Below are 22837 nucleotides of genomic sequence, written 5' to 3'. Positions count from 1 at the left end.
ATATACAGAGTATCTAGAATGATGCCCATGCCCATACCATAAGTGTATAGACAGATCGTTTTCATTAATTGACTGTATCTGTCACATAAACTCAGACTATTATCAACATCCACAAAAGTCGTCTTCTTGTCATCTCCTAATCACTACTTACCCCCAAAGATGATTACTATCCTGATTTCAAAAATATAAAATAGTTTTTCCTACTTTTATATTTTATGAAAGTGACATATGAAATATACTTTTTTGGGGTCTAGCTTTGTTCTCTAGTATTATGTTTGTGAACATTCCCCAGATGTTGGCATATAGTTATGGAATGCTACTTCTTGTCTCTGGTGTTCCATTATAGGAATATATCATAATTATTCCACATATATATAGGCCTTTGCACTCTCTAATAGTTTTTTAATGAACAGATGTTTCTAATTTTAATGTAATGCATTTTATTATTTCTTTTAAGACTAGTGCCTTATGAGTTCTGTTTAAGAAATCTTCCTTTCACCAAATCATGAATTAGTTTCCTACCTTTTCTTCTAGAAGCTTTATTATTTTGCCTTTTGCATTTAACTCTACAGTATACCTAAAATTGACCTTAGTATGTGATATGAAGTAGGAGTTAAATTTTACTTTCCTTTTCTCTGTGCATATCCAGAGGACCCAGCATCATTTACTGAAATGTGGTACGTTACCTTCTGCCTGGAAGTGTTGAGTTTACCAAAATATAGTGTTTATATAAGTATATATACTTATATAAAGTCTCTTCCATTGGTTTACTTTGGTCTGGTCTCTTCCATTGGTTTACTTTGTCTATCATTACACTTTGTCTTTATTACTACTGTTGCTTTATAATATCTGGTAAAATGAGCCCTCCAACTTTACTCTTCTTTTCCCAGAGTATCCTGGCTATTCTTGGCCCTTTACATTTCCATATCACTAGCATATCTATATCTGGATCCTCTGTGGAACTATTTCTGTTGTCTGGATTTTTTTTTCTTGGTTTTCTGTCAGAATTATCCAATAACTTACCATTATCCAGAGGATAAAGTCCATGTCTCTTATCATAGCATAATACAATGTTGTCATGGTATTGCATTTCCATGATTACTAGTGAGACAATCAAAATGTTATGTTTCTAGGATATTCACATCTTCACTTTTGTACTATGCCTGTTCACATCTTCTGACCATATTTGAAATTTGAATGTTGGTCTTTTCTGGTTTACGAGAGTTCTTTTGCTAGAGATACCTTCTTGTCTTTATGTAGTTCTCCTTTCCGATTACTGACCAACCTCCATTTCTCAGTTTGAAGTCTAATAATGTTAAACTGCTTATAGGAAAACCATACACATGTTATTTTGCTTCTTCTGCTCCTTCTGATTCAGTACCCATCCCCTTCCTTCCTACATTGGCCAGCTCCTGTTCATTGTGCGAAATTTAGGTTAGACCTGATTTCCTTTCAGAATTTCTTCCCTGGGGCCCTACCATTAGAATGGCTTCTACGCCCCTCTAGGCTTGTCTCTCTCTTGGAATTTACCTTACAATATCTGGAGTTATCTTTTTTATGTATCTGCCCATTTATGCGTCTTTTTCATGTCTGTGCACTTTCACTTTGTGCAGTTTCTGACTCGTATTAAGTATTTAAGTCACTCACCATTGATGGCAATCTCCAATCTAGACAGTTCTTGCCCAAGAGCAGCTGCTAAACAACTTGAAGTCTTGTCTGTGTATTTGTTGCAGCAGTTTTCATATTTGACACTAATTTTTGCATCTAGAACAAGTGAATAGATGATGCCTAATAATAACATGGGAGACTTTGTCATGAAGAAGTTTCTGATATTCTAAGGAAGCTTGGGCCAGAATTCCAAGAGGAGACTTCTCATTTCAGGACACTTAGCAACTTCCTCTTTCTGGCCTTCAGAGTTTCTGATTGGATTCCCTTCTTAGACCACATAGGCTAATCTAATTCCAAATGCCCCTCTAAACATGCTGGGGATGTAAATTCTTGTGGAGACTTCCCACTTGGAGGGGATGAGTGCTCTGCTGCCTCAAAACATTATACCTCTTTTTAAGGGATTGCCAGGCAGGAGAAATACTTCAACCAACATCTAATTACTAATGGAAATGAAAGGAATAACTTAACCTCCACTCTTACTACATTCAAACAACACCCAACATGTTTAAATAGTCTTCTAAAATCTCCTTTATGTGAATAACTTATATAATCTTTCATCCACCTCAGTGGACTGGATTAAAATCCTACATAGGTAAGAAAAGACCATTTCTGATGACTTTGATATGAATGAAATATATCTTTCTCTGTGGCTATCCTTCTGAGCATAAGTAACATTTGACCTGTGTGTCTACATAGTGGTGGCGGGGGGGGCGGGAGTGTGGATCAAGTGAGAATATGTTGTGCTGCCAATTAGAAGCCGTCGTTTCTTGTAGTTAAATTGGATTCTCCCTAAGAAGTGTTTCATTGAAATGTTTGCTTCAAAATGACTCTGTTCTGCTGCAGTGAGGAGAGACTTCCAGTTAAAACATTTAATTAGCTCCCAATTTAGTTGGCCAGAATGATCAGTCGGCCTGTGTTTTGGAACCTGAGTTTGTACATTCCTTGGGATTGGTGAGTCTTGCCCAGCGGATGTGGTCAACTGTGAATAGTTTGTATGCAGTTCTCATCATAGAACAGATTTTTCTCCAGCTCCTTGAAGGAGAACTAGAAAGAGATTATGAAAAAGTGAGCAATATAGAGAGAAGACTTCTTTGTCTTCTCCTTAACCTCCCCACAGAAGCTTATAGGAAGGTTATCTCCAGTCTTAGAAGTTGCAGATGCTGGGAAAGCACATGGAACTAAAATGAGCAGGACTCTGGTTTAAACTGCTTGGACTGTTTTCACTCACTTTTGGGGTAATCAAGATCTGGGTAGTGCCTTTAGACATACTACATTCTAAGTAAATATTTTTTAGATAAAACAAATAAATTGCTTTACCAGCATTGGTGTGTGTATGTGAATTTGTGGGCGGTATGTCTGTGAACAATTAGATTCCTCAGTCCAACTAACCTTCTTGTTTATTTCCGTAGTGTAAACCTAACCTGCTTTTTCTCTCTGTACCAGACAATAGGAAGTTCCAACCTGAATTCCTTATAGTCTTAATAAGTTAGCCTAATGAGTTTATAATACTTTTCTGAGAGAATACCTTCACCCTTTCCTAGTTCCGTCTAGCCGAGGGGACTTTGAGAAGATGAGCTCTTTCTTTCCAGCCCAGCCCTTTCTCCTTCACAGAACCCCAGTTTCATCTGTCATTTCTCTAATCCTAGCATTTACTGTTCTACAAATAGCAAATAGCATAGATTCCTGCCTTGTCCATGACATTTCACATGTCTCTGCTTTTGACTATGCCCTTTACTTACCCAGAAATGCCCTCGCCCCTGTCACCATCTGTATAACAAAAATTCAAATATGATTTCTTGCAACAGAAATCTCCAGTTGGGTTAATGGCCTTTCCCCTGAGTTCCCCTCTGCTGTCATGATCAACCAGTACGTGGTGTAGGAGGATCTCCATATGTGTGAGTGAATGCGTGATATTCCCAACCTGTGTTGATTCTCTTGAGTGTGTCTCTGTTTCTCTAGACTATGAGCATCTTGAAATCAGGGACTCTTGTTTCATTCATACCCTTCATATCTGTATTCCTGGAGTCCATCCAAAAGCCTGGATGGAATATGGAGGGTGCTCAGTAATTGTTCTATTAGAAAACTGATGGGAAACGTGTTAATACCTTGAGAACAATTAGAAGTGGGCCTCTTCCAGAAGGCAACAAAATTTCTTTGAAATATTTCCCCATGTTTTTTAAGATGCTGAAGCTGAAAGCCCACAGACTCATGTGCCACCATGTATCACTACTTGTGTCCTCCTCCTGCCTCAGGCTCTTCAGCTGGCGAAAGGGAAAAATGCTGGTGATTTACAAAGAATATTTGCCAATAGATACAGCTTCTTAGAACTTCAGGACACTAACTGACATGATGTGTTAAAACATGAGTGTAAAGAAGTTTTCATGAACAATAAATCATAGAAGGAAATTTTGCTAATCTCAAAAATTCATGAGGGAGCATTAGAACAGAAATAGAAGATAAACGAAAGCTACTGATCCGTGAATCATTTGGACAGAATCCTAAGGGTCCACCCGCTAACTATGTTTTCTTTTCACATCTCACTGTTTTTGATGCAGACAAGTGAGTTAAATCAGGGATGAGGAAAACATATGTGGGCTAACTGGCTAAATGCTACCTGATTGCTTTGATGCATAGGCCACATATCATTTAGGACTTATTTTCATAAAATAAGTTTTGTGAACTTTGTAATTGGCAAAGAATGCATGAGTTGAGTGTAAAAGATAACATTCTTGGAAAACTGTTTGAGATATTTTATTTCTCTGTTTTAGAAATTAATATGAATAAAAATGAGAATGCTTTATCTGGGAGAACATAATACCTCTGAAAGAATATATATTTAAATGATCTGGAAATTAGTTTCTTTGTTCTTAATCGTTCTGCAAAACAGTAAGAATATTTTTCCTTTGGGTTCTAAAGTGTAGTATTCTACTTACTGTCAGATACCCAAGATAGCATCGGAACCTGAGACCCATAGAAAATAAGCACCGGAGGGGAGTGTTAAAACCAAAAGCAAAAATAGTCAAAAATAAAACAAAACGCAAGTACTTTGAAAGAATATGCCCTATGGGAAAACTAAGAGCCAAATGAAAATAAGCTGCTAAGATCACCCGTACAGTGCAGTGTGTGCGTAATGGGAGCTGACCAAATAAATGATCTCATCAGATTTTTGACATCTTGGTTTTCTGAGGTATTATAATGGCTTGCCTACCATTACTCCGAAGAAAACAATCTTACTTTTCACTTACTTGCATGGGAAGCTCCATTATTCAGACGTGGGGAATATCTTTGCAAGAAGCTTGAAAGTAGATACATCAGAATATCCAGGACTGCTGAATATGCTTAGAAAGGAAGAGTTGTGTTTCAGTCAACACAAGTTTTAGCAAGTCTGTCAGTTCCCACAGTTACAACACAGATCCCAGGTTTTAACTTGTGCTCCAGTAAATTCACACTCACATCATACTGTTAATAGGCATGAGCTGAAAAACAAGACAATCAAACAGACTATAAGTTGGCCTCATCTTCAATAAACATGAACTATTTTTTTTATATTTATTGCGGATATCCTCAAGCCTTGTGCCGAGTGTTTAAATATATGGAATTGAATGGCAGTAATAATACTAGCCATCTGGCTTGAAAGATTGCTATAGTCTCTGAAATTCTTTCTAGGCAATATTATTTAGGTACACCATTTAAATAGAATAAAATGAGATTACTTTCACTCATTTTGACAACTGTTGTAAATGGCACACTTAAAAATGTATTCCAGGAGGTCATAACCTGATGACAAAGAACACCATACAGTATCACTGAGTTTAGAGAGTATATTTTACATCTCTGTGTTCTGAAATAGTACCCCTTGGGTTGTTGCCTCCCTCCATATGCCCTTTTTTCCATTTTCCCACTCCACTTTGGTCCTGCAGCTTTGAAAAAGAAACGTTCTTACATTACTTCACATAAATCTTCTATGCCCCCACCTTCTGGGAAATGCTGGCAAGTCAACTCTCACACTCTATTATCTCCCCAGGTAAACAAGGCTGAGAACTCTCGCACACCCTTTGACTTTCCTAAAAGCCATGGAAGGCTTTTTATATATCTGTGGTCACTGTGCTGACCACAACACAGTGGAGATAGTGCCATACTGATGCTCTTTGTCACATGAGGGGGGAAAGGGGGTTATACCAGTAGGATGAGAGGATCGAGCATTTTCCACTGATTTTGCCTAATTATGGGAACGGTCCTTGAGTTTTCAACAGTACTCCTGCAGCTCCTTCCTTCATTTTGTTCGCATTGGTTCATATTGTTCAAACTGAGCCATTCTGCCTGTTGCCAGCCATTCTGGTTAGCCTTCATGAGTTCACTGCCTAAAGGTAATGGTTCTTAAATTCAGGGCCTCAATATCCCTTTATAATCTCAAAAGTTATTGAGAATCCCAAAGTGATTTTGTTTATGTGGGTTATAGCTATTGCTATTATATCTATTGCTATTCTAGATGGGAAAACTAAGAAAAGAAAAAATGTTTATTGATTGACCCATTTAAAATAAAAATCATAAATCTATTACTACATACATATAACATGTCTTTATGAAAATTAACTATATTTTCCAAACAAAAAATTTCTGCAAATCTCTTTGGTGTCTAGATCAAAGAGAGAGGGCTACTCATCTGTGTCTGATTCAATCTGTTGTGATATGTTGCTTGGAATTAAAGTAAATGCAGAAAATCTGCCCTCACACAAATATGTAGGTGGAAAAAAGAAGGGGTATTTTATCTTATTTATTTATTTTTAAAAGACTTTATTTATTTCAGAGAGAGAGAGCATGCTTATGGGGGGAGGAGCAGAGGGAGAAGGACAAGCAAACTACATTCTGAGCCCAGATCCCCATGTGAGGCTTGATCGCAGGACCCTGAGATCATGACCTGAGCCCAAACCAAGAGTCAGATGCTTAACTGACTGAACCACCTAGGTACCCGAAGATAGGGGTAGTTTAATAGTGCTTTTAGATAATCATGGATATTCTTCTCTGATACTGTATCAAAAATCAAGGAATGGTAATTTCTTTAGAGTAACAGGGTGAAATCTTAAACCCCATGGATGAACTTTCTTAATTTACTCTTACTTTAAAATCTGTCCTGTATTTTGACTATGTCTTCTTTTTTGCAGAATCACACATGTATCATTTGGAACATATTAGTTAATGTAGTTATATAAATCTTACAAATATTGTGAGATTTCATTATTTTATTTATAAATATAAATATATTAAAATTATCTATAAATGTTATTTAAATATGATATTTTAAAATACTAAATATTATGTTAAAATATATATTACATCTATATCTTGCCTTTGTTACTATCACCACCCATCTCATCAGAAGCCTTAATGGGTTAAGTGTCAAACTCAAAATGACCAAAATTCTAATCTTCACTTTCACTCTGATTTTATCATTGGTATCAGAAACTGTCAGTTGTCTTTCCTGGAGTAGTAGGATCACTTCAATTCATTTTTGAGAAAATGTCTGATAAATGTCCCAGTGTTCTGAATAATATAGTTTGTCTGTCAGTCATTTCTTAAATGAAAGTCATGTTCCCTGACTTTGACTCAAAAAAGATCACAAACATTTTTCCTGAAGACAGCCAGCATATTTTAGCAAGAAGTGCTTTATGCATATTTCTCATTTCATCATACTTAATAGTAAAAAGATATGTATTTAGGGTTTAGATTTAATAACATTAATTCTTTTTATTGTTTCATCAAAAACATTAAGCAAAACTTGATTTTTTTTTTAAGATTTTATTTATTTGACAGAGATCACAAGTTGGCAGAGAGGCAGGCAGAGAGAGAGAGGAAGGGAAGCAGGCTCCCCACCGAACAGAGAGCCCAATGTGGGGCTCAATCCCAGGACCCCAAGATCATGACCTGAGCCGAAGGCAGAGGCTTTAACCCACTGAGCCACCCAGGCGCCCCTTGATTTTTTTTAAATGGCAAGGGCACAACCGTGAGGATAGAATCACTACTAGCATAGTCTGAGTCCATAGCCTTTGAGTCTTGCTCAAGCACCAGAACTCTTAACCTGCTCATTTTTACACTCTGAGTATGTTCACATAATGTAAGCAGCAAATAATATGGATATTATGATGAGAATAATTTTTAGATTGCAGACCCCTGAAAGGGTGTCCAGAAACCTAGAGGTCTGGAAACCACATTTTTTTTTTAAAGATTGTATTTATTCATCTGACGGAGAGATCACAGGTAGGCAGAGAGGCAGGCAGAGAGAGAGAAGAAAGCAGGCTCCCTGCTGAGCAAAGAGCCCAATGTAGGGCTCAATCCCAGGACCCTGAGATCATGACCTGAGCTGAAGGCAGAGGTTTTAACCCACTAAGCCACCCAGGTGCCCCAGAAACCACATTTTGAGGACTAATGCCTAAAAGTATCTTTTTTCTTTTTTTTTAAGATTTCTTTATTTATTTGAGAGAGAAAGATTGTGCACAGGGGTGGAGGGAGAGGGAGAGAGAATTTCAAGCAGGCTCCACATTGAGCATGGAGCCTGACCTGGGGCTTGATCTCACTCCCCCCAGATAAGGACCTGTGCTGAAAGCAAGAGTCAGCAGCTTAACCACTTGCTGCATCCAGGTGCACCACCACCCTATTTTTTAAAAAATTTCTTTTCAGCGTAACAGAATTCATTTTTATGCACCACACCCAGTGCTCTATGCAATATGTGCCCTCCATAATACCCTCCACCTGGCTCCCCCAACCTCTCACCCCCCACCCCTTCAAAACCCTCAGGTTGTTTTTCAGAGTCCATAGTCTCTCATGGTTTATCTCCCCTTCCAATTTGCCTCAACTCCCTTCTCCTCTCCATCTCCCTATGTCCTCCATGTTGTTATGCTCCACGAATAAGTGAAACCATATGATAATTGACTCTCTCTGCTTGACTTATTTCACTCAGCATAATCTCTTCCAGTCCCGTCCATGTTGATACAAAAGTTGGGTATTCATTCTTTCTGATGGAGGCATAATACTCTATAAAGTATATGGACCACATATTCCTTATCCATTCGTCCGTTAAAGGGCATCTTGGTTCTTTCCACTGTTTGGCAGCCATGGCCATTGCTGCTATAAACATTGGAGTACAGATGGCCCTTCATTTCACTACATCTGTATCTTTGGGGTTAATACCCAGTAGTGCAATTGCAGGGTCTTAGGGAAGCTCTATTTTTAATTTCTTGAGGAATCTCCACACTGTTCTCCAAAGTGGTTGTACCAACTTGCATTCCCACCAACAGTGTAAAAGGGTTCCCCTTTCTCCACATCCTCTGCAACACACGTTGTTTCCTGTCTTGCTAATTTTGGCCACTCTAACTGGATGGAGTAAGGTGGTATCTCAATGTGGTTTTAATTTGAATCTCCCTGATGGCTAGTGATGATGAACATTTTTTCATGTGTCTGACAGCCATTTGTATGTCTTCATTGGAGAAATGTCTGTTCATATCTTCTGCCCATTTTTTGACATGATTATCTGTTTTGTGTGTGTTGAGTTTGAGAAGTTCTTTATAGATCTTGGATATCAACCTTTTGTCTGTACTGTCATTTGCAAATATCTTCTCCCATTCTGTGGGTTGCCTCTTTGTTTTTTTTGACTGTTTCCTTTACTGTGCAGAAGCTTTTGATCTTGATGAAGTCCCAAAAGTTCATTTTCACTTTTGTTTCCTTTGCCTTTGGGGACATATCTTGAAAGAAGTTGCTGTGGCTGATATCGAAGAGGTTACTGCCTATGTTCTCCTCTAGGATTCTGATGGGTTCCTGTCTCACGTTGAGGTCTTTTATCCATGTTGAGTTTCTTTGTGTACAGTGTAAGAGAATGGTCGAGTTTCATTCTTCTACGTATAGCTGTCCAATTTTCCCAGCACCATTTATTGAAGAGACTTTCTTTTCCTTTAGTGTGACTGTGTCTTTGACTTCCTCTTTCACTTGATTTTGAGTAACATAGCAGCTCTTCAAAGGAAGCTTCTCTCATTCTTGCTGCCAGCCATTTTTCTAGATGCCAAGACAAGGTTGGTTACTGTTGTTGTGTTACTTGAGATTGGTACAGCCCATTTGCATGGTTAATGAAAACCTTCAAAAAACCATGGAAGTAAGGTTCTGTTTAAGGTTCTGTTAAGTAAGGTTCTTTAAGAATTTCATGGGAAGATATATTTGAAGTATTAACCCCAGGCAAGGCCTGACCCATTATGACAATAAAGTGTCTTCTTTCAAGAAACATTTATTGGACCAAAGAGTGGATTTGTTACTCCATTAGTCTCTCTTCTGCCTGCTTCTATCTAGCTGCAATACTGAAATCCACTATATTTAGACCAGGTGATGAGGCCTCTCTTTCATTCAGTCTGTATACAGTATGTCTGAAGAGAGCTGTTTGCTCAGTATTCGTAACTAGTTCTATCTTGTTCTCTATGTCCTACCTACACTCTGGGTATAGCCCTACTGTAAATCTCAGCCTGCTTTGCTATGACCTTGAGGCCTCTACCACCTTTCTAATACCCATTGCTATTAGTCCTCCAGATCTCTTGGACGTCCAGGCTGAAAATACTGTCCTCACCTGTTCCTATGTACTGTCTGTGACATCTCTACTAGGAGGTCAGCATTTCTGAGTATTGATATCTGCCTGAATGCAGCTTGTTTGGACACAAACTTGTTCTGGCCTCCCCACCTATTCTGGGGATGGCTATAATAGATATATTGGTTTATGTGAGCCTAATCCCACTACTTCCTCATTTATTTACTTCCCCACTGGTCTCTTCATATTAGTTAGGGACCTACAAGTCATTGCTTTATTTTATTTTCACAATCATCATCTTTGTCATCATCATTTATGTCAATGTTACAAGCAGTTCTAAGAAAAGCCATCAGTGAATCTGAGCTAATTTTTCTCCTGAACCCCTAAATGACCTGATGAATCTGCAAATTCAAATAAACTCCTCAGTATTGCTTCTCAGTAGGCACTAATCCCATTTTCTGTACTCTCCTTTCTGTTATATATCACAGATGTTTGGAAAGATCATCATGACTTGAGCATAAAGAAGGGCAATACTAGTCAGTGAGACCAGTTATTTGGCTCTTCAAGGTTCTAGGTTAGAGATCCTAATGGCTAAGACTAGGGAAAGCAGTGGTATTGTACATAGATGGAAAACCTAAGAAAATACATGAAGTGAAATTAGTAAATCTTAACTAATGTGTGGGTTAAAAGAAAGATGACATTTTTCTCTCTGGTTTGAACTCCTAGTGGATTAATTCAGTGGTTCCACTGAGAATAGAACTACAGAGAATTAAGCTGTTGGGGGAAGATCATGGGATCAGGGTCAAGGTATCTGTGGAATATCCAAGAGCAATAAGATAATTGTTAACATATACTTTGTGCTCTAGATATTGGATTTGACCAGAAATATATTGAAGTCATCAGCATATAGATTATAACCGAAACATGTATTAGGAGGACATTGTTGAGAGAGATAATTTGCATGGGAGCCTAGAACTGAGCATGGATGTATATGAAATTTAATGGACATTCAGAAACATGAGGGCCACAAAGACACAGAGTTAGCATGGTCAACGCTCTTTCAATAAATGTTATTGGTAAATCACTAAGCATTCATTCAATCTTTATCAAACCTTGTAAAAGACCCTCAAAGAGGAAAAGAAAAATTCCTAAAAATTAAAATGAGGTAGAGCAGAATTTATAGGATTTTTGTGACCCACACCGTTGCTTATTCTGAAGCCATTTCAGTATTTCTCGGCTTTTATCAGAAAAAGGACATCTTATTTAGAATTGAAATTAAACAGGGTAAGGATAAAGAGAAGGCTATTAAAGCTAAAAGTACAAAGGGTCCAAAAAAGGGAATAATAATGAGCCTGAAGAGTTGGCAAGTTATTTTACACTCCTTGGAAAGAGATAGTTAAGACTGGTTAATGAGTTGTCAAGGAGAGCTGGCTGCCTCTGGCATAGTCTGGGATCCCTTATACCTGCAGAAGGGGGTAGGATGGGCGTTGTGGTTTAGGGAGGTAGAACCTGAGCAGACTGGGAGCCCTTTGCCATAGTAACTGCAACATCTTAGTGGGGCTTACTTTAGTCATTAGCCTCAACAGTTCTTGACTCCTTCTCAGTACCAGGACTATTGAGGGAGAGACTTTGTGTTTGCTAACTTCCATCTGCCACTTCCTAAACTCAAATGGACCTAGTGATATTACCCGTTTTTAGAGACAAATCATTAGACCACACCAGTGAAAGCAAAAATAAAATCTCACAGTATTTATAATAAGGATAACATAATGGAATTGGCTTGGCTGGTATGATGATATCATAATAATGAATAGTTCTCATTTGAGTGTTTCTAGATGCCAAGTCCCGGGGTAAGTACTTTATGTGCATTCTCTCATTAAATCCTTACAGTCCTACACATAATCTTCACTTCTGAAGAAAAACAGCCCCCAGACTTACATATTCAAATATATTCATTTTTAATGTTGATTATTCTTACATGTGTAGGTCAAGGTAATTAATACTGGATTTGTTTAGACTTTAATTCGTTTGGCTCCCTCTATCTGCAGTTACCAGCTTGCATGTCAAAGCCTAAAACTTATTTTTATTTTTTTAAAAAGATTTTATTTATTTGAGACAGCATGAGAGCAAGCAAGCATGAGCAGGGGGAGTGGGAGAGGGAAAAGCAGGCTCCTCACTGAGCAGGAAGCCGGATGCAGGGCTTGATCCCAGGACCCTGGGATCATGAGGTGAGCTGAAGGTAGCTGCTTAACCAACTGAGCCACCCAGGCGGCCCCCAAAGCCTAAAACTTTAGTTTGTGGTTGACAGTCAGAGATAACTTTCCTTTTAGTTTAGTTTAGGAAGACTGTACCCCCCTAAACCTTGTTTGAACCCAACCCCAAAATTCATTTCTTTAAAAGTTTTGCACTGTGGTGTTCAAATATTTTGAATCTGGCTGTTTTGAAGACATTTGTGATTCTATAAAGAAAAATTGCTAAGGAATCACCAAGTCAGCATTCTTATAATGGCAATTTCTGGTTACATTTCCTTAGTATGCAGAGGATTAGTTCCTGGGAGGAAAAAAAAAAATGCTACTCTTTTGCTTTATTCCATAAACTTGTCAAACTCAGAGAAGTACACTTAAAAAAGGCAAGTACTATTGATAAACTATGTGGGTTTCTATTTACAGCTTTTTATTTTAAAGAGCTATAATCTTTATTGTTTTGTTTTGGATTCCTTTATATATTGCTTTGAAATTAAAAAAAAAAAAAAAAAGCTAAACAATGGTGTTGCATAACCAAAGTTAACAAGAGTGAACATGACTTGGCTGTGTTAAATCTTTGAAAACCATCTCTGTTTTCACAAATTTCTCCATTTTCATCCAGTGTGTGCTCCTTTTCCCATAGGCTAGTCCTCATGATTTATTTGTGATCCTACCCAGCCTTCGTCAGATGCCTGAGAGGAAGGGGCAGGATGCAATTGTTATCCTCTGTAAGGATAGCAGTATACTCTCCCAGAGACCAGAATTGATAGATATCTCCAATAAACAGAATGACTTTTGAGGGTCCAGTTTCTTTTTGATCTCCTCGTCTCTAGCTATGGCATGTGAGGCTTTTTTTCACTCTTTATCCCACAACATTGTCTGTTGCTGAATACTGGGCATGCAGAAGACAAAACTCCATAGAACTAGGCAGAAAATTACCAGATGATCAAAAAGTTCTAAACTGACTAATTACTAGGGCTCAAATGTAATTTGTGATTGGGGTGAAGGATGGTCCATCTCAGAAGCTGGTGTAGGAAGTTGATGTAATCAGACCATCAAGAGTCATGTGCCACCTGTCCACCAAGCATCAGTTCTAAAGGCTGAATATTATCCTGTAAGCACTAGAAAATGGCAAGTCCTCGCATATTTGTATTTCTCTTGGCCATCCTATCTGATTCTTCCTCTCCCATCTGTGCATAAATGGGAAAAAAACAAAGATGACAAGCTGAGCTGAGTTCCATGGTTAATTCTGAGCTTCCGGAGAAGACCTAAGCAAGGCGCAAGTGGAGACAGTTTTGTGTGTCCTGAAATCTACATGCCACACCTCCCCAACATCTCTAGTCCTTGCCCATGCTGAGAGCCACGTGCAGGGTCATCCAGCTGGTGAGAATAAACAACCATTCAGGGCTTTTGGCTTTCTGAGTGTGTGAGTCATGGAGGGGTGCTTGCTGGAGTGTAAAGAAAGATAAACACATGGCAGCTCTCTGAAGCCTGTTTCTGGAAACCCAGCGGGAGGAAACAGATAGCCATTGTTCAAAGCCTGTAAAGTGTTATGAGACTGCAGTGGGAAATGCATACTTAGGGAAGACCAGACTTTTGATGGATCAGAAATTGAAATGCTTATAATTAAACTGGAATTAAACCAGTAGTGATGGGCGGGGGGAGGGTTTGGGTGAAAGGATATAGAGGCAAGAGAGCAAGAAAACAGGACTCAAGATCAAGGAGTTGTCAGGTTCGGTTGAATCAGGAATTTTCATAAGAAAACCAAACAAAATACTAGAGAAAATCTGATTTCTCCTGGAATAGATTTGACTGTGTTCATGAGGAAAAAAAAAGGATTGCTGAAGTCCTTTTTCTAGAAGTGAATCTACAACTGTATTCCTACGTGGCAATGGCCACATTAGCAATCTATACATACAATCACCAAATTCTGGTCATCAAGAAACTCCGTCATAACAGCTTTCTGCAGAAGCTCGTTCGTGCCTTAAGCCTTTTTTAGATTCTGCACATCTGTGAAAGAGCTCAGGAAATAACCTAAATCCGGCACTGCATTCACATGTAAGTAAAAGGTATCCTGTATATCACAAACCCAGGATAAAGGAATTTTGTAAGGAAACACAGGTGCCCTTACTATGGACCCAGCACTCAGCCCCGACACAGGAAAACCTGGAACCCTAGACATTCCCGCTGGGACTAACCTTGTTCAGGCTCTAGGGAAATGTCCATGCCTATCTTGTGCCCTATGTCCTAGAAAACAAAAAAAAGTGGTATCTCTGTCTCTGTTGCTGTTGGAGAAAGAAGCCACTTTGGAGTGAAGGCAGGCTTTGAATAGCAGAAACCCTCAAGTATGAGAAAATATAGTGAGTGATTTATCAAGTCCCTCCTTGGAGATAATAGAAACACATATTCATTCTTTCCTAATGAAGTGCGCTTTCCCAGTAGTGCTGAGCAGCCATTGTTCTGGCTCTTCTTTGGGTCCTGATTCATGGTTCCAGAGATTACTCCCAGACTAGACGAGTGTGCTATTCATAGCACTTGTATCTGGTGGCTGTGGAATATTTTGCATAGTACTTTGAATTTTTTAGTGTATAGAGTATTTACTATATTACTATTAAATTTCTATATGCATTATATTAGTCATCCAAGTATCATTGGACCACCCACGGAACACAGAGATGTGCACAATAAAAATTAATGTGCTTGTCTTTGATAATTGCTGACTTCCAGTCATATAAAAGTCATAGATTTGGACATATTTCCAATTTTGTCATTATGACAGTGATGTATGTCAAGGTCAGAGAATAAAACATTTTTTACAGTCTGTTAGCTTGATTTATAACTTAAATATTGAGACAATACGGTATGCTGGCCTCTGGTTTTACTCTTTTTTTTTTTTTTCGTTTTATAGGTGTTGAATAGTTTATGGATTGGTAAAGTAGGATTTTTTAATATGCAGAAAACATGAAAGAAGCATGGAAGGCTTCACAAATTTGTGTGTCATCCTTGCACAGGGAATGTGCTACTCTTTGTATTGTTCTGATTTTGGTATGTTGCTGTCAAAGAGAGACCCACAATTTTACTCGTTTTTTTATTTTTTTTAAGATTTTATTTATTTATTTGTTTGAAGGAGAGAGCAAGAGAGAACACAAGCAGTGGGACTGGCAAGCAGAGGCAGAGGGAGAAGCGGCTTCCCACCGAGCAAGGAACCCAATACAGGACTTGATCCCAGGACCCTGAGATCATGACCTAAGTCAAAGGCAGATTCTTAAGGAACTGAGCCACCCAGGTCTCCCTCCAGTTATACTCGTGAGTCCTGCAACCCTTACTCCTGGGCCTGTCTGCTCACATTTGACCCAGCACTATCCAAGTGACCAGAGTTAAGTGACCTGGCTTAGTAGTGACCTTTCAACAAGGAAAAGAAGTTATGTCATCTTAGCCTGAAAATATCTTACTATTCACTCAGAAAATACTGTTACATGCCTTTGGTTCTGGTAATGTAGTTTCTTTTCTAAAGAGGAATTTCTCTTCCTGAAAAAAGTTAGTCATTTTTATGTTCTGCCTTCTTACGTTTTGTCATTGAAGATTCCATTTCACGAGTTGCAATATAGAACACGGGCAGAATAAATTCTGGTCTTATACAGAGAAAGACTTAGGGAAACCTCACTTTTCAAAGGTCACTGCTGGCTGTCCATGACACGTTAATAACTTCACCCCCCATTTAGTATTGCCTATGCGTTGTGTGGGGGGATGAGAAAATGGGATGTCACATTAGTCTGTTTGCCGGTATACACACAGCATCCACAAACATATATAATATTTATGTTTGTAATGAATTTACCTCTGTAAAGAAATTGTAATAGAGAGAAGAGATGTAACAAAATATGTTAAAACTACTTTGGGAGCTGATACAGAGCCCAGGAAAATTTTTCTATAATAGTATAAGTAAAAGCCATCTATTAGGGTAAATTGCCCAGAGCAGAGAGAAGATAGTGGTTTGTCTTGAGAACATATGACAAAGATAGGACGAATTCCTGAAGGAAAGCCCTACAGCTAGGATGGAGAGTCTATGCCTCCTGCTATTCTTTTTTATTTTATTTTATTTTATTTTTTTAATTAATTTTTTAAAAGATTTTATTTATTTATTTGACAGACAGAGATCACAAGTAGTCTGAGAGGCAGGCAGAGAGAGAGGAGGAAGCAGGCTCTCCGCTGAGCAGAGACCTCCCCCCCTCCATGTGGGCTCCCTCCCAGGACCGTGGGATCATGACCGGAGCTGAAGGCAGAGGCTTTAAACCACTGAGCCACCCAGGTGCCCCTTCTTTTTTATTTTAAATGCACCCGCACTTAGACCTGAGCTTCCAGGTTCCACAATGGGAGGCCCTTCTACTTTATACAGAGGCCCAAAACTATTTGGACCTGTCCTGCTGCTTGATTTTGTTCTTTGTTACTTCTTAACTAGTCTTAGGATAAAGACTTGGGCCTTTTCTTCTGAAGAAAAGTTAAGGAATCTCGAGTAGCTCTTTGAAACCAAGCTCAATAACCCTTGCCCTTGAAACCATAATATTTCTAAAGATTGTTTCTTCCAGACATGCTTGGAAACATAGGATAAACCACTTGGAAAGTGATAAACCTTAAGAAAGAATATAATATTTGGCTTTACAACAGACACATGAAAAAGTGCTCCACATCACTCAGCATCAGGGAAATACAAATCAAAACCACAATGAGATACCATCTCACTCACACCCGTCAGAATGGCTAAAATTAACAAGGGGAACCCTCCTACACTGTTGGTGGGAATGCAAGCTGGTGCAACCACTCTGGAAAACAGCATGGAGGTTCCTCAAAAAGTTGAAAATAGAGCTACCCTATGAACTAGCAATTGCTTAATGGGTATTTACCCTAAAGATACAAATGTAGTGATCCAAAGGGGCATGTACACCCGAATGTTTATAGCAGCAATGTCCACAACAGCCAAACCTACATGTCCATCAACAGATGAATGGATAAAGAAGATGTGGTATAGATATCTACAAAAGAATATTATGCAGCCATCAAAAGGAATGAAATCTCACCATTTGCAACGACGTGGATGGAACTAGAGGGTATTATGCTTAGTGAAATAAGTCAATCGGAGAAAGACAACTATCATGTGATCTCCTGATATGAGGAAGTGGAGATGCAATGTGAGGGGTTTGGGGGTAGGAAAAGAAGAAATGAAACAAATGGGACTGGGAGGGAGACAAACCATGAGAGACTATTAATGTCATGAAACAAACTGAGGGTAGACAGGGGGAAGGGGGTAGAGAGAGGGTGGTGGGGTTATGGACATTGGGGAGTGTATGTGCTATGGTGAGTGCTGTGAGGTGTGTAAACCTGGCGATTCACATACCTGTACCCCTGGGGCTAATAATACATTATATGTTTATTAAAAAATAAAAAAATTTTTTTTAAATGTCTGGTTTTTCCTAAACATGTGTGAAGCATATTATGTCAGTAAAGTAAGTAGTCTGGCTTCTGATTAACTTAGTGACATTAGATTTATTCATAACATCCAAGATGTTTTAAAAGCGGTTTAAAATTAATTATATTTTGAGAAAAATTTGGCAGTTCACATCATTGGGAGATAATTATAAGCACCCTTCTTTAAGTGTCTTATAAACCAGACTACTGATTTCCAGGATGCCATCGTCTGTGTCATAGAGAGAACATCATCGGTTATACTTCTTTATTATTTTCTTATATCTTTTGTTTGTTTATTTCATAAAGCCCTTTGGACTGAAAATCCCATTGTAGAATTGTCAAAGTGGAAATGATCTTTAAATAAGTTATTTGTTACTGTTGTGATTTTTTCTCTTATTATAAAATTAGAATCATACCTAAAAATGAAAATCGACATGCATTTACATTATTTCCTCCTCTTCCAATTTCAACCTACGCCTCTATTTTCTCTACGCCTTGTGTCCTTTCCTCTTTAAATCGTAGTGTACAGTCTTTTGCTTTTTGATTCTGAAATACGTTGGTCTTTCTTGGGCTTATCTGTCCCATGCTATTTTGTAGGCCTTTTTATTCATTTTACTTTTTTCAATTTGGTTTCGTTCTCACATTCGGAACTCTTCTGCGAGGGTCCCTTGCTTTCTAGTTTCCTTGTGTTTATGGAAATCTGCGTATTTGCTTTATATGTTTGATTACTGGGCCCTCTGCCAATTCCATCTCTTCCACTCCTTGCCTCCTCACTCCTACAATCAATGTGTTTTTACTCATGACTTAAATACAGCTATCGAAGTTAATTAATCTGACCATTTGGTTACCCTTTTGGTTCTTTTCCCTTTTATCTCAAAACCACACCAGATTTGACAAAACTACCGAAGTACTTCTATATTTGCCTCACATAAAAACCTTAGTAGCCAATAAAAATATGATTTTGTTTTCTAACTGCATGTCTGTAGTGATCTCACTAATCTTCAAATTTTGTCTTCTCTTTTCTCCAAAGAGTTATCTTCACTGTTTTCTAAGTGAAAGTGATTTTTCTAATCAGACTCTTCTCAGACCGTGCCCTTCCATGACTCCATTTGGGTTTTGGAAATGAATCATGTAGACCTCTCATTCTTCTTTAATCCTCTCACATACTGTTCCAATAAACAAATCCCTGCTAAATTTTAATTGAGACCCTTTTCCTTCATCCTGGGAATGGAATCAAGAGAAAAGAAATGGCCCTCAGCTACATTTTTATTTGGAAGATTTATTTTTTTTTTTCTTAAAGTGAGGCCTTATCCCAATTTATTTATTTCTCCCCCACTCCTCCTTTCAGATAAATTTTTCATGTGTCAAGCCTCTAGCCTAGACCAATACCACCGCTCATCTATGGTTTCTAAAACTCTAGCTACTACCAGTGAAGAGCTCCAAGTGCTACAGATACTCTAACTTATCTCCTGTTACTCTGTTCTCCAGATGTACCTTATCTCTCCAGTTAGTGTGTAAATCCCTTTAGAATAAGAGCTGAATGTTTCTATGATTGTCATACCAAATGCCTTATCTAGTGGGTGATAAAATCCATTTAGAAAATTTGACCCATGATAAAAATAAATCAAATATAAACAGAGGCTATCCCAGTGAATTACTCATAATAAGCATAAGAGTTAGCCAAGATATGGGAACAATCTAAGTGTCATCAGTGGATGAATGGATAAATAAAATGAATGGATGAAGAAAAAATATGTGTGTGTGTGTGTGTGTGTATATATATATATATATGTATATATATATAATATTCAGCCACAAAGAAGGAAATCTTGACATTTGTGACAATATGGACAGACCTTGAGGCATTATGCTATGTGAAATAAGTCAGAGAAAGACTAATCTATGATCTCACTTATATGAGGTATCTAAAAAAAAACAAACAAATGAGCTCACAAATACAGAACACAGATTGGTGCTTGCTAGAGTTCAGGGTTGGGAAATGGAAGAAATGGGTAAAGGGGATCAAAAGACACAAACTTCTAGTTATAAAATAAATAAATCATAAAGAATGTAATGTACAGCATGGAAAATCTAATTAATAATACTGCATTGCATATTTGAAAGATGCAAAGAAAGTTGCTCTGAAAACTTCTCAGTGCAGGAGGAAAATTTTGTAACTCTATGACAACTGACATTGGTGGTTGTTAACTAGGCTTGTCATGGTGATCATTTCACAATAAATACAAATACTGAACAATGATGTTGTGTACCTGAAGCTAGTGTTATACATCAATTATACCTCAGTTCCTAAAAACAATTTAGAAATGGGGGAAGAGTAAGAATTGTTTTGGGAAACATTTTAGTGTGTGCCCAGTGGGTCATGACCAGAATTTTGAGAAGCACGGCACTACAGTGTAAGAGCACAATAGACACCTGGTATTTGGTCATTTAAGTTGCTAAAAAAGAAGAGTTGAGGAAAAATCTGGAAGAAGCCTATCCATGAAATTCTGAGGGTCTTCTCTGGCTCTTGCTCTTTGATCATTCAGTCTGGGTATGGATCTCAGGTTGCTTCATTAGCCTGACAGAAAACCTCTTTTCCTTGTTCAGAACATTTGGATGAGCCATAGATTCCCTAAGGGAATTCATATGCTGATGTAAGCCTCATGGTGGACACAGCCCATCAACCCTACTGTGGGTTTTCTATCTCCCAAATGGAAAGTTAATTATAATTGTCATAAACTGCTAAGTTCCACACCCTTCAATTTATTTTAGCAAATATTCATGGAACACCTCCTCTGGGCCAGGATTGCATGGACTGAAGATAACAGAGTTGAATCAGACATAGGTTACACCCTAGAAGAGCTTGTGATTTAATATGGGAATTGACAAACTGCAGCCCACAGGCCAAATCTGGCCCACAGTTTGTTAGTGTAAATAAAGTTTTATTGGAACTCAGCCAGGCTCATTTGTTTGCAAAGTATTGTCTATGGCTGCTTTCACACAGCCATGCAGAACTGAGTTTTTGCAACAGCAACCACAACGGCCCACAGGCCTTCCATATTGACTGAAAAATATCTGTGAAAAAGTTTGGCAATCTCTGATCAATTTAAGATAATACTTTTTTTCTATGGTATTTCCATATACAAAAGCAGCAGGTGTATCAGGAACAATGTAATATTTTCTTATTTTTATGACTAAAAAAACATAGATTATTGGTCTGATGGGGCAACCTTAGAAGTATCCAAGAAGTGACCCCTTTTGAAAAGCTGGTGAGAGAAAAACATGATCTTAATGAAATGCCATTTCATGTTTCTCTCTCTTACACATACATAACCACCCTGCCCGGAGACTTGGATGTCTGAATACAGGGCCAATATTGTCACAAAAATTACAGAGCTAAATCAGCTGAATATTAGGTCAGAGATCCCCAAGGCCCTGCCCATTAGCTGAGGAGAGTTCATCTTATGCTTGACTCTAAAATTTTTGAGCAACTTTAATTGAGAAATTAACTTAATTTCACATTAAAATCTGTGTATCTCAATTCTTTTGAAAAATCACATTTGGCAGCACTAGGCCTCCCTTTCTGGGTGATGAAAGCTCGCTGCGCTGAAGAGCAGCTTCTGTCTTTGGACACAACAGACACACTCCAGATTACCGCAATTTCTCCTGTTCTCAAATATTTCCCTGACTCAAGATTGTCAATTGCCATTTACAATAAACTCACATTGCTGTTTTCCTCAGTAAAGTAATTTCTCTGTAACTATTCTCTTTTAGAAGTAGTATAAGATTAACCGAAGAAGATTATGTTTTTAAAAAACTTTTGGGGGGTGCCTGGGTGTCTCAGTCAGTTAAGCAATCTGCCGTCTGCGCAGGTCCTAGTTCTGAGATGGAGCCCCAAGTCAGGCTCTCAGCTCAGCAGGGAGCCTGCTTCCCCCTCTCCCTCTCCCTCTGCCTGCTGATCCCCCTGCTTGTGCTTTCTGTCTCTGTGTCAAATAAAATCTTTTTAAAAATGTAAAAAAATTTAAAAATGTCTTAAAAATAATAAAAAACTTTATGTATTTAATATGCAAGCAAAGGGTATGTAACCTGCAGTCACTTTACTGACCTATGTTCTCTCTTAGCCCCTGTGGAAATGATGATTTAATGTCTTACACCCATTAAAAAAAAAAAAAAAAAAACAGAACTGAAAAGGGGCCTGGAGCCATGATCTAAGAGACCCCGGGCAGTGCGTAAGAGAAACTATTGAGGTTTGGAGGGAAAATACTAGAAGTTACATATTTGGTCTCCTTTTTAATTTGTATTTTATATGTTTTATATATTTTGTAACTTTATAATATACTTATAAAGCAGTGCATATACATATACATGTAACTAGATGGATATTCAAATATATTTTAGTGATTGAGGCATGTGATCAAACTAGCTTACAGACTTTAGTTTGGGGAACCTGGAGAGATCTGGGAAATCATCACATCCAAGTGTTTCTTTTACCAATAAAGCATCTGAAGCCCCAGAAGGTGAAGTGATCTGGTCAAAGGCACAGACATGTTAGCAATATACCGCACACCTGCTTTCTTAGCAAAGGCCTACATGAGAAAATGAGACCGATGTGGTGATAAGTAATTCCACTGGAATAGCTGGGCGATTTGTAGGAAACGGTCAGACGTCTCCTCCAGCAGAGCACACATTTCAACGGGTGGTACCTAGAATAGTCTCTCTTTTTTGGTGAAAACTGGCATCTGATCAATTTCCCCACCTCCCGTAAAGGCCACCCCTGTGGCCGGATTCTCATTGGCCAGCTCCCACTGGCCCTCTTCTGCCTTCTTTTCCTGTGGAAATAAAATATAAGAGCAGGAGAAAGGACATATTTGGTAATGTTACGCTCCTCAGCTTCCTGCTCAGG

At 38.3% G+C, this 22837-nt stretch overlaps 1 protein-coding gene and 1 long non-coding RNA gene across 7 annotated transcripts in view; one reads left to right on the top strand and one right to left on the bottom strand.

Moving 5' to 3' along the window:
• Positions 1-22837, top strand: part of LOC309865227 — a 230850-nt gene that overhangs the window by 162602 nt on the left and 45411 nt on the right. Inside the window, exons 6-7 of one of the 4 annotated variants that reach the window (XR_014311988.1) lie at positions 15599-15777; positions 17058-17237. The exons of the other annotated variants lie outside the window; for them this stretch is intronic. This is a non-coding gene — a long non-coding RNA (uncharacterized lncRNA). Of the gene's footprint in view, positions 1-15598; positions 15778-17057; positions 17238-22837 lie in introns of those variants that run through there. 4 annotated transcript variants of the gene reach the window in all.
• LOC309865225 (uncharacterized protein) overlaps positions 1-22837 on the bottom strand; it is a 112509-nt gene that overhangs the window by 49276 nt on the left and 40396 nt on the right. Inside the window, exons 2-4 of one of the 3 annotated variants that reach the window (XR_014311984.1) lie at positions 5122-5144; positions 4914-5006; positions 3774-3929 (exon numbers count right to left, since the gene is read on the bottom strand). Coding sequence is in view for 1 of the 3 variants with exons in the window: in XM_082731448.1 (XP_082587574.1) it covers positions 1648-1764; positions 4914-5006 (210 nt within the window). In the remaining 2 variants the exon portion in view is untranslated. Of the gene's footprint in view, positions 1-1647; positions 1765-3773; positions 3930-4913; positions 5145-22837 lie in introns of all 3 variants that reach the window. The other 2 variants (XR_014311983.1, XM_082731448.1) reach the window with 2 other exon arrangements.

This window comes from Mustela nivalis (genome assembly GCF_964662115.1).
Source record: "Mustela nivalis genome assembly, chromosome: 5".
Taxonomy (NCBI): domain Eukaryota; kingdom Metazoa; phylum Chordata; class Mammalia; order Carnivora; family Mustelidae; genus Mustela; species Mustela nivalis.
Note: the sequence above shows the minus strand (reverse complement) of the source record. Positions and strands in the feature narration are given on the sequence as shown.